This window comes from Fringilla coelebs (assembly GCF_963513975.1).
Source record: "Fringilla coelebs genome assembly, chromosome: 7".
Lineage (NCBI taxonomy): Eukaryota > Metazoa > Chordata > Aves > Passeriformes > Fringillidae > Fringilla > Fringilla coelebs.
The window spans coordinates 23,119,555-23,132,722 of record NC_140035.1 but is presented as its reverse complement, the minus strand read 5'-3'; the positions used below and the strand labels follow the sequence as shown (position 1 = coordinate 23,132,722).

The 13,168-nt window shown below is 38.5% G+C and overlaps 1 protein-coding gene across 1 annotated transcript in view; it reads left to right on the top strand.

Moving 5' to 3' along the window:
* The window catches only part of ZNF385B (zinc finger protein 385B), a gene marked incomplete at both ends in the record, with an annotated part of 116,511 nt that overhangs the window by 60,288 nt on the left and 43,055 nt on the right, over positions 1 to 13,168 (top strand). The window contains one exon of the mRNA XM_084209155.1: positions 7,416 to 7,546. Within this exon, the coding sequence (XP_084065281.1) occupies positions 7,416 to 7,546 (131 nt within the window). The remainder of the gene's footprint in view (positions 1 to 7,415; positions 7,547 to 13,168) is intronic.

Genomic DNA, 13,168 nt, shown 5'->3' with positions numbered 1-13,168 from the left:
ATCTTCCATAAAAAACATACGGGGATTCCAGTTGTTATTGAAAACAGGCTGCAAGAAGAATAAGGTTTTTCAACTTTCAACTGCAAGAAGAATAAGATTTTTAAAAATTAATTTTATAACATATTTTTCTCTAAAATACTGAAATTCCAGTTTCCTATTGTTTTGTCTCAGTCTTCTCCCTCTGCAGCCCCCTCTCCCCAGCAGACATCATTATTTTTCCCATTATTTTTCCATATATGGGATTTTGATATACTAAATGTAGAGATTAAGGCAATAAGTATCGATAAAGTTTTTTTCAATGCTCATATTATTGTAAGAGAAATATTCAATATCAGTTTTTTCATTATCTTCCTATAAAGTATGTTTCATTATCTTCCTATAAAGATTATAGATCATAATATTTATGATCTATAATCTTTTTTTTAATGACCATCCTTCTATCATGAGGCTTTGGAGATAGAAAATAATTAGCTAGGCAAAGGAATGTTAACAATTAATCAAAGTCAAAGTAATTGCAAATAATCAACTAATATCTCAATCAGGAATGGTCTGATCCAATGAAGATATGCTTACTTGTAAAGTTTTTTTCTATGTTTAGAATTCTTATGTGAAATTACATGCAATATATAGCTATAGCTATACAATTTTCTAGATGAGTTATATATAATTATAAGTATTAGGTAAGTGATGGTTGACTTTCTGGATTGACTAAAAGCCATTCATTTCAGCAGCACCAGATTTCAATTTATTTTTAGTCTTGACCTAGTTGGTGGAAGCTACATGCATTTGAAATATAGAAATACCCCATTTCCAGGTATCCCATTTTATACAAAAGGAGACTATGGAATTCTGATAATATACCTTCATAGACCATTACTATGTGGATAATAAGGGAAATACAAACTTCATGCTCAAGCACACTGGAAATCATGTTTTAATTTTTAGGGAGAGAATTATTTTTATAATCTGACATGTTTTAGGTTAGTAAGTTTTGAGCATGAAGACCTTACACTGTACAATATTTAAATAATTTATATGTTGAAGTTGCATCAAAAGCCTCTGCATTTCCTGAAACATCTACTGAAAAAATAAACTCCAAATGCAGTGCAGAATATTTGGCATATTATTTTTTATCCATATGTTGCTGTGGAAGGCTGGACCTGGACCAATGCTTTCTTAACACTTCCCTTATGAATGTTCCATACAGGGGTTCTTCTTTAATTGAGTAGCCATGATTTCTACACCAGTTCTTGCATTTCCTTGTGGCTCCTGAGAAAACAAGACAGAATAGCTTTTGAGGATTTATCTGGTTTTATTTGCCAGGCACTGATAGGTGTGTATAGTTTGGTTTTTAAATTCATCAGTAAGCCAAGGACTATTCTCTTGATATCTGCATAACACTTAGGAGATATGAATACAGTGCACTCTCCAGGTTTTAAAATATGTGTATCACTAGCTCTGATGCTAATCATGCCAATTCCCAAAGGAGCTGCATCGTCATTCATGAGTGTTTTAGTTGGTGTGGTGCTCAGAGGGCAGAACACTTGTTAGCATTTTTCCTGTTGTCAGCCAGGGGCTGTGCCATTGCACATATATTCTGGGCTTCTGCTTCAAATTACTTGTAAAAATAAGTTGCCAGGATAGTGAGTTATCTCTTAACATCACATTAGTTTGGGAAAATGCGTTGAAGCAATGGTCTTATCTCTCACGACTTCTTGTGACAGACTGGAATCCACATGGGTGTCATGGGTCTCATTTCTCATAATACCATATATAAGGAAGAAATGTCTGGTCTGCTGAGTGAAATGTGAATACAAGTAATTAATTCTGTATTTACTAACTTTTTTTTGTATAAGGGGAGTACATGTGTTAATATTCACCTTCAGGAGTATTATTAATGGGATACTTCTAGATTTTTCCTTAAGTGTTTTGATATCAACACCTGCTGTTCAGAAACTCTGAATTATTTCACTTGCACTTAACTTGTTTTTCTGGGTTTATCTTAGGCATAAACAGAAACAGATGACATCCTCTAATACCCTTGTATAGCTGTAAGTAAACAAACGAAATTAGAAAGCTTCTAAATCCTCTGAACTGATCATACTGGAGTGGGAAAATGACTAATATTAAGCATTGTGAAAAATCTCAAAGGCTGGTGTCCTGTAAATGTCCAAACAACAAAATGTTATGACTTACAAGTGATTGATTTTTTACCTGTCAGGTAGGGGGAAAAAACTGTAGGGGAAGCAGAACTGAGGCATGATGCAATGGGGCCATCAGATAAAAGGGAAGAAAACTGAATCTTTCATCGTGTAGTTAGGTGGAGGGATTGTTATAAACATAATTTTTTTCAGCATATTGTTCCAAACAGTTGCATATAAGCAAGTGTAGGAAAGTCTGGTATAAGTTGGGCTATTTTAGCAGGGGTTTTGGACTTTTTTTGTGAGTCATAGGCAATAGAGCTGGAGAGATTTTTATTCAGTATGAAAGCCCTAGGTACCACCTCTGGCTGTACCCTGTTTATAAGGCTGGATTTCTTAGCCACATGCAGAAGTAAATATTTCTGAAAGTGTTGAAAACTTCCACTGACAAAGCAATAAACTGTGCTGACACTGCAGAGTCCCAGAAAAAGCTCCTAGGTGCACACATGCAGAATTGTCTCAGAATCCTTCCAGGGAGTTGCTTCCACCTTCTGGAGCTCAGAAGGAAAGTGCTGTAACCGGAGATGACAGTGTGAGGTCTGGAGACAGGGTGGCTGTGCACACTCTGGCTGCAGTCCTAACTAATTCAGGAGCAATTTGTCATCTACCCTCACAGGGGTACTGCTGGCTCTAGCAGTGTCTCAAAACCACAGTTCTATAAAGGTAAAGGGAGGAGAAAGCCCAGAACTGATCCATCATACCAGTGACATTGCTACTGTTCTGGGCCAGATAAGATTAGTCAATATTACTGTAGAAAGTAAAGGTTGCTCATAGCTGACACTGGTCAGGCTTGAAAAAGGCAGCACAGTGTCCATAACTGAAAACTGAAACCCACATAAGTAGTTGTGGGTGGGAATATCTCAATGTCCCTTTGGAATTTTCCCAAATACTGTCATTGGCACAATGACACAAATGCAACCATGTGCAATCTGAGGTGGATGTAGATTGTCCAATGCATAGAAATTTGTCACTCAGATGCTTTTATTCAGTCCTGAGAATGTTTATTCTTCCACTCTCTTGCACTGAGTGTGTATTGCTTCCTTTAATGGGAGAATTAAAATATTATAGTAAATTATTATAGTAATTATAGGAAAACAGGAGAGATTTGAGTATGGCTTCAGATTTCTCTATAGTTCTCTATAAAGATGTTGGAAGAGAATGCTTTCAAGTCTGAAACATGATTCATTTATTTAAGTAAGCTGAAATCATTCATGAATGTGTTTCATATGAGCAAGTTCTGTGATTGAATTGGAGGTTTTTTTTTATAAAATGGTCTAATAATGACCCAAATCTGAGGAATTAATGAGCAGGCATTACACTTTTTTTTCTGTTTTTCAGTGACAAAGAAAAGTACTTGATGAAAAAAATCACAGAAGTAATAGTGTCACCAATAGTTTTCAAGAGGTACAGAGGGTGAAGTTGTGTGCTTAGATTTGACTGAACTTGGCATCACTTTTACTTGAAGAAGGGGACCAGTGACTGTTTACCATGGCCAAGGTTAACTGTGATTCCCTCAGTCAAAACTGCCATCTTGCTGGTCTGGAGTTCTGTTTTTTTCTGTGAAGCTGGAAAAGTGAGGGTGTTGGTAGAGATTCTTCAGGCTCCTGTGTTGCCTCCCTTTGCTGGCAGCAGGCTAAATCTTGCTTCATTGGCCCTGGGGACACGTCTTGCCACAGGAGTGACAGATACAAGACCTTCTAATTGCTCCCCAAAAATCCCACTTGCACTGCTTAATCCATTGCACCTTCTTTGTTAGAGGCAGAATAAATGTGGGTAAAGATTACAGCCTTTCCTAACTTCTGTAGGAACATCAGTGTGCCAGTGCATTGCAGTGTATGCAAAGCCATGTGTACGTGGCTAAAGAGGAGCAGCACCTGTTACACTGGGACTTGTTTGTTCAGATAAATGTGTGTAGGAAGAAGAAAAACTTTTAAAACTTTTAATAAAATGAGACCTTTTGGGTCAGCTGAAAACCTCTCCTCCTCTTTGACAAAGGTAAAAGGGACCAGGGAGGATCAGTGCCTGTTGCAAAGTCTGCCCACAGCTTGCATTCCCAGTACTTAGGTAACTCCTACTGTGGGAGTCAAAATTGAAGTTATAAAACACTGTTTAACAAGTATGAAGTTGAAATAAGTAAATGTTTTTGGAATAAATGTAACTGCTCTTTCTTGTAAAGATTTACAGGTAGTTTAAAACAATCTGTGCTTGACATGGTAAGTTCTCTTTATCATTAAAATGCTAATATAAACATCTGTTAAATTAATGAAGATAATAAAGCTTGTCAGCACCTTTTTTGTGCCAATATTCCTGCTTAGTTCAGGTCTGGATAAAGATTTGGTGGAGTAGTGGTGAGAATCTGTGTGACCATTGGGAGCAATGCCAGGGTAAAACTGCCCTAATGCATTTGATTTGATGATTTTTTCATGAAGTGCTTCTACTTGTAATTTAGGTCACCTTGACCTGGTAATTCCTTCAGAGGCTTTCAGACTCACCTCTGAAAGCCAAACTTCAGTCCAACAGGGTTATCGATATTTGACTGGCAATTGTTGAAGTAGTAAATTGGCAAACAAAACTAACACATTTTTTATGATTAATGCCTTCACTGATCAGTCTGGTAGGTGTATATATTTTCTTTTCTGTGTGGGCTCCAAATATATTTTAGTCTCCTGGTTATAAATTACTCTGGCAGCAGAAAAAAACATGGACTGCAAAACTAGAGAGAGATTTCAGATGTCTTTTTCACATGAAAGATTCTGTGCTCAACCAAGGAGTACAAAGAAGGTTGCATTTTTTTCAGTAGGATGCCTTAAAGATTTTATGCCCCATGCTTTCTATACATTGAATAAGGACAGCATCAGAAAAGTAACTTTGATTTCAAATGTCAGTCACAATTTAAGTCTATTCTGTTATTTTTTTTTTCTGTAAAATTGAGTTAGAATATGTAACCATAGCTTCATTGAAGTACATTTATGTAAAGAGAGGATAGGTCTTCTTTAACTTCACAGGTCTTTAATTGCTTATGAACTTCAAAGAGAAACTTGCAGAAGTTAGATAGATGATGGCCCTTTAGGTAATTGAATACAACATAGTTCCTGTTTGAATGCAACTCTGAAATCCAAATTATGTAAATCTACTGTTTCAGAACCAGCTAGTAGAAATAATCATCATTTTTGCACTTGAAGATACTTTCTTTGGATGAATTCTCTGACACACTGCTTTCTTATTGATTCATCTTTTCCATTATGGATATGAATAGGAAACTATAGGCATGGTAGCCTTTAGCTTTTTGACGTTTGTAACTCCACTTGAATAAGCTTCGACGTACAGTTAATTAGGCACAACTGTCGATTAGTCTCATGGGCTTATGCAGGAACAAACTTGACATTTATGAAAGTATTGGGATAGAAGAAGGGAGAAAATATTCTGGGAAAGTTTCTCAAGCATATTTTTCCTTTCAAGTTGTGCAGCTCTGTTGGGATGGTGTGAAACATTCTCTTTGCATGACTGTCATTGACCCATCTTTGTGCAGTCATGATGCTTTTCCTATAGAAGAAACAGAATAGATTACAGACTGCTATTCATGTGCTAGACCATAATATAATGTTTACTATGCTGCAGCTGAGATCAAAATGACTGTCTCTCCAGCATCAACAAAATTGGAGCTCAGGGCTAGTTATAAGTGTTTGTTCATCCAAAAAAATCCATGCAGCCCCATCTGGCTTCTGAACTTAGCTTTCCTCTTGGATACCATAAGATGGACTTGAAATTGTGACTGTGGAGAGAGGACAGTGAAAAGGAGGAAAATCTCTCCTTTGCCTTCAGTTTTGTGTGTCCTTAACAGGCAGAAAGGGAGATCCCTTAATAGGAGACTGGTGCTCACGCAGCCCATATGGATTGCCTGGCATTTTGCAAGTGGACACAAATGATTTGATTTTATGGGAGAAGAGAAGGACAATTGCTTGTTTACTTCTCTAACCCCCTCCATCTAGCACCTCTCAGTTCCCCTCCCCTTCCCTCCTGCCCATCCCCTTCCTGGCTGGGTTAGAAAAGCTCAGATACCTTCTATGAGAAAAAGCTCGGGTATTGTGTAAGCTGTGCTTGAGACAAGGGAAGCTCCTAAGAGGCCTGTTATGCTCCCAGCTGCTGGCCACTGATGAGTGGGAGGAGGAGGTAATTATGGAGAAATTGTGACAGAGGTAGGAGAGACAGAGTGACTCACTCTCCTTTAGAGGTGTGGGACACTTATGTTCCACTGCCTGCTCCTGTCGGTGTTGAATTATTTATTTAATCCAGGAAGGAGACACAGTTTTTTTGGTTTGTGGTTTTGGTTCTTTTTTTTTTTTTCTTTTTTCTTTTTCTTTTTTTTTTTTTTTTACTTTGTATTTCAATGAGGGATATTTTATTTGAAATCTACTTTGTATGGTTTCAGGGGAAAAATATACTCCCACAGGCATAGCTGGGAGCTGTGTGCTAGGCACACATCTTGTGTGAATAGGGTAGATAGCTAGTTTAAAATGAATATTTGGACATATGTGCCTGCCCATTCCTTTGGGATCTTGTTGGGCAATGATTCTTAAGCATATACAGAAAAAAAATCAGCATATAGATTTCTAGAAAACTTTTGTTTGGAGGGCTCCACTTAAAAGAATAGTTAGAATTGCATGTAAAGAATTGTGTTCATCTGTATGCTAGCTTATTGTTTAATTGTTGGCTGTTTTCTAATTGGCCTTGCACTGTAAAAAAGGCAAATTTTTACATGTTCAATGAAATGTTGTTTGTGTAGCACCTGATAGTTAGTCAGAAGAGGGGGGAAAAAATAACGTGCAGATCACTATTTGGAAACAAACTTCTGGATTTCAGCATACATGTATTGTCTTTGCTGGCTGATCTAGTAGGCAACCATGAATTGCAAAAGCCATCCTGGCCTTTTTGGCACAAGTAGAATTTTGCAGCTGTAGAAAGGATTTATTCTACCTGCCAGTGTGATTTATATACCGTATGTCTTCTCTTCAGCTTCTGAGCATCCACGGCCGTGGGGAAGTGCTCTGCCTCGTCTGTACTGTGTGTAAATAGGTTCCTTTTAATGATATTAACTCCTACAGAGCCTTTTCATCATCCCCTGTATGATTTTTTCTTGGCAGTTTTGTCAGCTATACTGTGTGTGTTGCAGAAAGGAGAACACCATGAATTCCTGGTTTTGTTTGCTCTTGGCAGGCACTACTACACTTCCCACCCTTGTGCGCACACCTACCTTGATGATGCAGCCTTCCCTGGATATCAAACCCTTTATGTCCTTCCCTGTGGACAGCAGCTCTGCTGTTGGATTCTTCCCAAATTTTAACACAGTAAGTAAAGGTGTTTCCACATTTAGTTTCAGTGTATGCTTTCCAATCTGGTTCTAATATCCGGTACTGAAGCTGCCTTAAAACATTGCTTAAACAGTTCTAGGGAGCCCTTTTATTCTGTGTCACGGTGGTGGCTTTTCCCCTGTATGAAAGGCTTGGAGTGGTGTCCAGCCTTCCCACTGTGAACAGGGTGATTGATTTTTAACTTGGTCTCTTGAGGTGGTGTTTGCACATTGAAAAAAGCAACCCTCGCTATGCTAAACAGTTGAGAAACTATAGAATTATTTGGAGCGTTTCTCTGGACACATATATGTCTATATGCTGTAAAAAAGGAAAAAATAAAAGCTAATGGACAGTCAGGTGTGACAGGTAAGACCTAAATCCTACACTGCTAAGTCTAAGTCTAATCGAGCTAAGTCTAATCCAACAAGGAAAGCAATTGGAGGGTATTGTTAATTCTGTATAATTTCAACATGAAAATGTAGAACTGCACAGTCAGCCAATGTGAAAAGTTTGAACCTGTTATTTTTACTTTATGGTAAAGCATCTGGGACTTTTTTAAAACAAAAAGGAATTATTGCCAAAATAATACTTCTGTGGTTCTTCAAGTTCATCAGAGCAACAATTAAAAAAATACTCTTCTGTACTTCTCACTTCTTTATCAGCTCATAAAAAGGCAACGACTGTTATCAAAATGCTTGTTTGCCATCACATTTTAGCTTAAATATTTAAGCCTATGGCAAGAGGAAGGAAACTGTTGTGAGTGATTTCTGCCCAGTCAGCAGGTGCGGTGTGTTTGTAGGTGACCGTCACCTGAACTGCTGCACACTGCGCTTGTCACCGTGGCTGCGGGGGTGGAAAGAGGAGCAGTGTCACCACCACCACACAGTCACCAGCTGAGCCACTGCCAAGTGTTTCCTTTCACAACCTGCCTGTCTGAAATTAGAACAGCAGCAGCATCATTTCTCCTCGTGCCGTGCAAATCCGCCTTGCTGCCGGGCCTGGTGCCGCAGCCCGCAGGGATGTGGGGTGCTCGTGGGGTACACGTGAAGCAGCTTCTCCCACGTGCCAGCAGCAAACAATGCTCATTCATTGCAGAACATGGATGGGAAAATGTGCCTTTATCAGCTGTGATGTGGGGATGTGCATTTGCACGAAGATACAAAAGATTAGAAAAAACTAGGTGTGTTAGAAGAGCAGGCTCAAAACTCAATATTAAGGAATCAGTGTGTCATTACCGTATCTAGACATGATGCAATTCAAATTAATTTTCCAGCCTCTTCCTAATACTCTCAGGAATTTTGTTTGTTACTGATTTGTTTGCTTTCCAGTTGCACAGGTTTTCTAGGTGACCTTTTTCACAGAACAGTTCATTATGACTCAGAGAAACTTTTCTTCGGAGATGTAGCTTTAGAGTCCACCAACCATTATTTGCTTTCTGGTGGTATTCCTGAATATCAGAGTTGCAGTAGCCTCTAGAGACTGATTAATTTTTATATTTACGCTGGTTTTGCCTAGCTTATATTTATCTGGGTTACCTTTCATTTGCCTAATTCCTGACGTTTTTCATTTACAACTGTCATTCCTTTCCAAACTTCTGTAGGTTTTATTAGAAATTAAACCTGAGGTAATTGGCAAACATTGCCATCTTGATGTCTACTTCCTCCCTTGGAATTTTGATAATTATATAAAATTATGCCGCTATACACCACAGACATTGCTTATTTAAACTCTTTATTTTAAGAAACAGTGGTTCAGTACTTCTCTATTTCTAATTTGCAGACTTTGCCATTTATCTTGCAAGTATTGATTTTCCTTAAGAGTCTTTCACAATGGCCTTCAAAGCTCATTGGAAGACTAAATCATTCATGATTATCTACTGACAGGCACATTGAATGCCAGCTGTCCTGCATTTCCTTTATTTCTAACTTAGCACAACCTCTGCAAATGTAGATTTCTAGGTTTTTGTTTATGTAGTCTTTTTTTTTCCTTCTTCATTCCAAATTGGTGGCAATAGTATGTAAAAGTGTTTAAAACAATTTTTCCAGAAGATTATTTTGAGTTAAAGAAGTGAAATCCAGTTGATCTATAACATATGCATCACCCAACGAGCCATGATCTTTTATCTTATGCAGGAGGTGAATATTAGAAGAGCCAAAAAAGCCATCATTTGCTTTAAGGATCAATCAAGAAATCTATGCACTGCATTCATAGGAGGGCTGGTCAAGGACTGCAGACAGGGAAACCTCCAGTGTGCTTCCCTTCATCTCTTTGCCTTCCAAGGGACTGAGGGGATCCTTCTGGGATGCTAATTGTGCTTGCATGTGCTCACTGAAGGGGGCAGAAAGAAATGGTCTGAGACAAAACTTCTGTGGATCCACCTGCATTTTCAATGGCTGTCAGAGACAGAAACGTTTTTCTAAACCTTGCCAGGAAGTGGTTTCTAACTTAACATCAATGGCCTTAAAAAAAGAAAGTTTTTGCATGGGAGCTTAATACAGTAACTACCAAGGCAGAAAAAGAAGGTAAAATGTATTAACTATAAACATCTTCAAAGGAACACTCCCTACAGTTTTTTCCCAGAAGAACTTCTCTTATTTATGGAAACATATTTAAAATCTGGGGTAAACCCTTTCTTATTTAGTTAACTTTGACAGTTTTCAGTTCTGAAAACATCTGTGATTCTCCAGATAAAACATTAGTGTTCCCATTTTGTTTGTGGAAGTGTTTTGATCCCTAGCTTCTCTCCACAAGGGGTACTTTCAGCTGAAGCAGTGAGCAGACCCTGATTTTGTAAAAGAAATGCCTGCCCCAGTCGTATATTATTTTCTTGATGGAATAGTGTGATTTAGCTTAAGCTGTCTCCAGTTTGCTTCTCTTTAAATCATTAATAGTTCTAATTATGCTGTGAATGTATGTATAGTAATTGCCGATTCATGCCCCAATTAAATTTGTCTTTGTTCATTAGGACTTATTATATAGGAAAAATTATTTGGGGAATGATTGCACTAACTCACTGGATACCTATCTTTATTCCTCAGTAAGGGGAATAAAACTTTTCTGTTTCAGCAGATCAGCCTGAAGGGGATCTTGTAAGGGCAGGATGAAGGATTTCAAGCAAAGAGGTATTGCAGAGTAGGTGCTGTCTTCCCTGGTCTTTTCATATCAGCAGCAAGTAGTTTTGTCAGAACAGTAGAGGCATGATCAGACTGTCAGAGTCTGAACCCGAGTTGCTGCATGGAAGGACAAACCCTCTATCAGAAATGCTGCAGCAGTGGATCCAAAGGTGACATCACATTTGTCCTGGCATCAGGGTCCAAATGGAATACCCCTGTTTCAATACCCTGTCTGAAATACAAAGCTCGAATCAAATTATCACCTATTATTACTTAAAATGTTCTTGTTTATAAAAAATTAGGAACCATCATATTATAGGAACTTCCCAAATTGGTACTTCCAGTTGGAGATGGATGTGGATGAGAAAGTATTGTTTAAGCAGGATTCTTTTTCAGCATACTAAAAGGACTCTAAAGATGCCTTAACAGGTTAAAAACTTGCACATTGATTACATTCAAAAATATGTACACCAAGTGTATAGTCAGTGGAAATCAAAGCTAAGTTTACTGTGGTCCCTATTGTGTGTTTATTATAACATAATCTTGAATTTTACACTTGCTGGCTTCCACCACACAGCTTTACCTATCTTTCTCTGTACCATTCTTTCTCTAAAACCTCCCTGATTCTTTATCTCCTGTCATCCATCTTGTGTACTGAATGATGAAAGCATATTTGTGATCACATCATGGAACATGTGCTAAAGTGGCTGAAAGCCAGGATTTGTCTTGCAATGTCAAGATCACTGATCACTTCCCGATCACTTTCTCCATCTCCTGATATCAGGGTTGTGTACTCCCCAAAAGAGAAATCTCAAAACTCCAGTATATTCTGCCTTGTCCTGAAATGAGAGCAGTACTACATGACTCACATTTAGTTGAAGTAGTACAGCCAGGGACCTGTCAATCTGCACAAAAACATTATCAGCAGCTTCTCAGATTCTATCATCATAGAAAATAATCAGCAATTCATATGCTTCTTTCTGAGTTTGTTATGGCCTCAGGGGTAATCAAAGATTAGAGCATCTCTTGTAGCTTTCACATTAGTGAAACATTTTGCATCTAACTAGCCCATGATTGGTTTCTAAATGCTAGTTCATACCCTTCATGTTTTAGAGGACACATGGGTTAATGTGGCCTAGTTATTGCTTCAGTGTCTTATTTCTCTCAAGCAGCTTTATGCTGATTCTTTATATTAGAGTTCTCTCAGTCCCCTTGCAAAGTGGACCAGAGATATTTTACATCTGCCAGTGAAGGTGAGCCAGCTGGAATGTGCTACAGGAAGGGAAGAGGAGCTGACTAGTAACTCAGTCAGAAATTTCTGACTCTTCTCCAACATTAGCCCTGCCTGGACTAAGGATCCCTGGCCTACCCCCAAGACAACTACAGGGAGGAACTAATTTTCTCTTTCCTCTTCTGCGTTTTCAATTTTTACTCACATTTTTATTTACTGCCTATCTCTTTCTCATTTGAAGGGCACAGTAATCACCAAGGCAGAAGCTGAGTTCAGCAGATAAGAGCACAGGGCACCCGTATCGCCAGCTTCCCTCGCCCCTCTGTGCCAAGTGCCTCTTCTGCCTTTTTGGCAGGACACTGTGGCTTGGGAGCTTTCTCTTTCCTTAGCAGGGTCTGAATTCAGCCACTTAACACCCTGCTGCAGTGCCAAAGTATGCTTTGCAGCACAGGATTGTATATGGTAGGAACAGATTACAAATGCAGCCAACTGGATGTTGCCAACCCGTTATCTACCATCCTTTTCATCCAAGTACCCTGTCCCTGTGCTCTGAATTCCCCCTTTCTGAGTGCTGAAGGGAAGTGACCTTTTCTGTTCCTCTCCATCTGACTCCAGAGAGGAGGTGAAATTTTTTAAGAGCTTTAGTTTACATTCATTAACCACACAGAAAGGAAATTTAAGCATTTGAATTAGGAGTGGTGTTTTGCAGGGTAGCTGAATATTTTGAGGATTTTTGTTGGCTAGGGTTTTTTTAATTAAGAAATGATAATGTTTTTCTTACAAACCTCTTATACCCTTTATAATAATGGAGGCAAGCAAGGGTTTCAGGTTTGCCTTCTATTCCTCTTTTGAAAACTTAAAAATGTTCCTATTTCACTTTTAGTTGTTCCAGATATAAAAGTTAACATTTTTCAAGTCCTAACCAGAATCATTCACAACATGAAGAGTCATCCTATTGCCATTTATTAAGGGGGAAAAAAAAGTAATAAGTATTTTCTGAGATACAGGTGAGGAAAGCTGAAGTTCAGGGACCACATAATCAAGCCCAGATTCTGTCAGCACAGACCTCTGTTCTGTGGCTAGCCTTTGCTATCTCTTGTCCATGTACCTAGCTACAGAGGCCCTTTACTCTCCATGTGATCAGTTTCTCAATTTTATGTAGTCCCTTTTCTTTGTATCCTTAGGCATTTTTTAGCAAGCCAGGGATCCCTCTTTGTCTTTCTAGAGCTTTGAGGCAAAGCAGCAGAGAACTCTTTCAGCTGTGGCAGGAGTTTT